Raw genomic sequence first — 2,500 nt, forward strand, 5'->3', positions numbered from 1 at the left:
CACACAGACACATCCAGAAGGAAGGAAGCAATCCGACGCACCGAACTTGAAAGGAAAGAGATGAAAAGTGATGAAAAAAAAAGAGAGCAGAGATGAACGAATAAGTCCAACGTCACATATTTTGGCGTTTCAAAGAGAATCGCTCAAGTTGATGACTTAATTGACATCGATCTTAACGAACTGCGAGGTCGTACGTGGAAGGGAGAAAGGGAAGGACGAGAAGGATAGAGAAGGGAGACGAAGAAGGGGACAGAGAAGGAGGAAGAGGAGGAGGAAGACGAAGAAGGGGAGGAAGAAGAGGAGGAAGACGAAGAAGGGGAGGAGGAAGAGGAAGAAGACGAAGAAGAAAGGGGAGGAAGAAGAGGAGGAGGAAGACGAAGAAAAAGGGGAGAAAGAAAGAAGGAGGAAAAGGGATAGAGAAGGGAGACGAAGAAGGGGAGGAGGAAGAGGAGGAAGACGAAGAAGGGGAGGAGGAAGAGAGGGGAGGAAGAGGAGGAAGAGGAGGAAAAGGATATAGAGACGGGAGACTTACGAAAGGGAGAAGGAAAAGGATAGAGAAAGGAGACGAAGAAGGGGAGGAGGAAGAGGAACAAGGGGAGGAGGAAGAGAAAGAGGAGGAAGAGGTAGAAGAGGACGAAAATGATAGAGAAACGAGCCGAAGAAAGGGAGGAGGAAAAGGATAGAGAAAAGGAGACGAAGAAGGGGAGGAGGAAGACGAAGAAAGAAGGGAGGAGGAGGAGGAGGAGGAAGAAGAAGTGGAAGAGGAGGAATAGGAAGACGAAGAAAAAGGGGAGGAAGAGGAGGAGGGGGAGGAGGGAAGAGGAAGACTGAAGAAGGGGAGGAGGAAGATGAATAAAAAGGGGAAGAAGTAGTAGAGGGAGGAGGGAAGGAAGACGAAAAAAAAAGGGGAGGAGGAGGTGGAAGAGAAGGGAAAGGAGGAGGAAAAAATGGAGGAAGAGGAGGAGGGGAGACGGAAGGCGAAGACGAAGAAGAAGAATAGGAGGAGGAGGAGAATAAAAGAAGGATGGAAGAAACAGAGGAGAAGGAGAGAGCAGAAGGTGGAATAGGAGAAGAGAAAATCACAAAGAAATCAAAGGGAAAGAGAAGGTGCAGCAAGAGAAAGAAGAAGGAGAAGAAAAGAGAGAAAATAAAGACGAAAAAAAGAATCCAAAACAGACTAATTCTTAAAAAAAATAAATAGATGAATAAATAAATAAAATGAAAAGACAAGAAAGAGAACGAAGGACACGAACACTAGAAAAGAAAATAAAGAAGGAGAAAGGAGAGAGAGAGAGAAAGGAGACCACGATGAAGGAGGAGGAAGAGGAGGAGGAGGTCGAAAGGTCACAGCGGAGCCCCAAGACCTCAGACCAGTCGCTCCGCCATTGTGTATTCATTGCTGGATTATGACCTTGTTTTGACCACCACTCCGCCCCGCCCACGAGGTTCCTGCTGATGATGATGATGATGCTCCTGCTGCTCCTCCTGCTGTTCCTGCTGCTCTTGCTTCTGTTCATGGTCTTCCTGCCGCTTCTGCTGTTCCTGCTCCCGCTGCTCTTGCTTCTGTTCATGGTCCTGTTCATGGTCCTACTGCTCTTGCTCCTGTTCATGGTCCTCATGCTGCTGCTCTTGCTCCTGCTCTTGCTGCTGCTCCTGTTCATGGTCCTCCTGCTGCTCTTGCTCCTGTTCATGGTCCTCCTGCTGCTGCTTCTACTCCTGCTTCTCCTGCTCTTCCTGCTGCTCTTGCTGCTGTTCCTGCTCATGGTCCTAATGCTTCTCTTCCTGCTTCTCCTCCTGCTCTTCATCTTGCTCCTGCTTCTCCTCCTACTACCTTTGCTCCTGCTCCAGCTCCTGCTTTCCCTCCTGCTGCTCCAGCTCCTGCTTTTCCTCCTGCTGCTCCAGCTCCTGCTTCTCGTCCTCCTACTCCTCCTGCTCCTGTTCCTACTTCTCCTCCTCCTGTTCCTGCTACTGCTTTTCCTGCTGCTCCTCCTACTCTTTCTCATGGTCCTCCTGCTTCTTTTCCTGCTTTTCCCGCTGCTGCTCCTCCTGTTCCTGCTGCTCCTACTTCCCCTGCTGCTCCAGTTCCTCCTGCTTCTCCTCCCGCTCCTTCTTTATTTTCTATTTCTTCTTCTTGTTTCCCTTCTTTTTTCTTCTTTTTCTGTTCACGTCTTATTCCTATTTCTACTCTTCCCCCTCCTACTACTCTTCTTTTTCCTCTTCTACTCTCTCTCTCCTTCTCCCTCCTCTTCCTCCTTCTCACTCCTTCTCCTCAGCTTCTCCTCCTCCTTCTCCTCCTCCTCCTTCTTCTTCTTCTCCTCCTCCTCCTCCTTCTCCTCCTCCCTCCTCCTCCTCCTCCTCCTGCTTCACCTCCCTCCTCCTCCTCCTCCTCCTCCTCCTCCTCCTTCTCCTCCTCCTCCTTCTCCTCCTCCTCCTTCTCCTCCTCCTCCTCCTATTATTACTACTACTACTATTACTATTACTACTCCTCTGCCTCTCCCTC

At 49.6% G+C, this 2,500-nt stretch overlaps 1 protein-coding gene across 1 annotated transcript in view; it reads left to right on the forward strand.

Annotated features, from left to right (window-relative positions):
• Positions 1 to 1,308: 1,308 nt before the first annotated feature.
• The window catches only part of LOC138861618 (uncharacterized), a 12,362-nt gene continuing 11,170 nt past the window's right edge, over positions 1,309 to 2,500 (forward strand). The window contains exons 1-2 of the mRNA XM_070121416.1: positions 1,309 to 1,389; positions 1,446 to 2,081. Coding sequence (XP_069977517.1) covers positions 1,309 to 1,389; positions 1,446 to 2,081 — 717 coding nt within the window. The remainder of the gene's footprint in view (positions 1,390 to 1,445; positions 2,082 to 2,500) is intronic.

This window comes from Penaeus vannamei, chromosome 4, assembly GCF_042767895.1.
Source record: "Penaeus vannamei isolate JL-2024 chromosome 4, ASM4276789v1, whole genome shotgun sequence".
Lineage (NCBI taxonomy): Eukaryota > Metazoa > Arthropoda > Malacostraca > Decapoda > Penaeidae > Penaeus > Penaeus vannamei.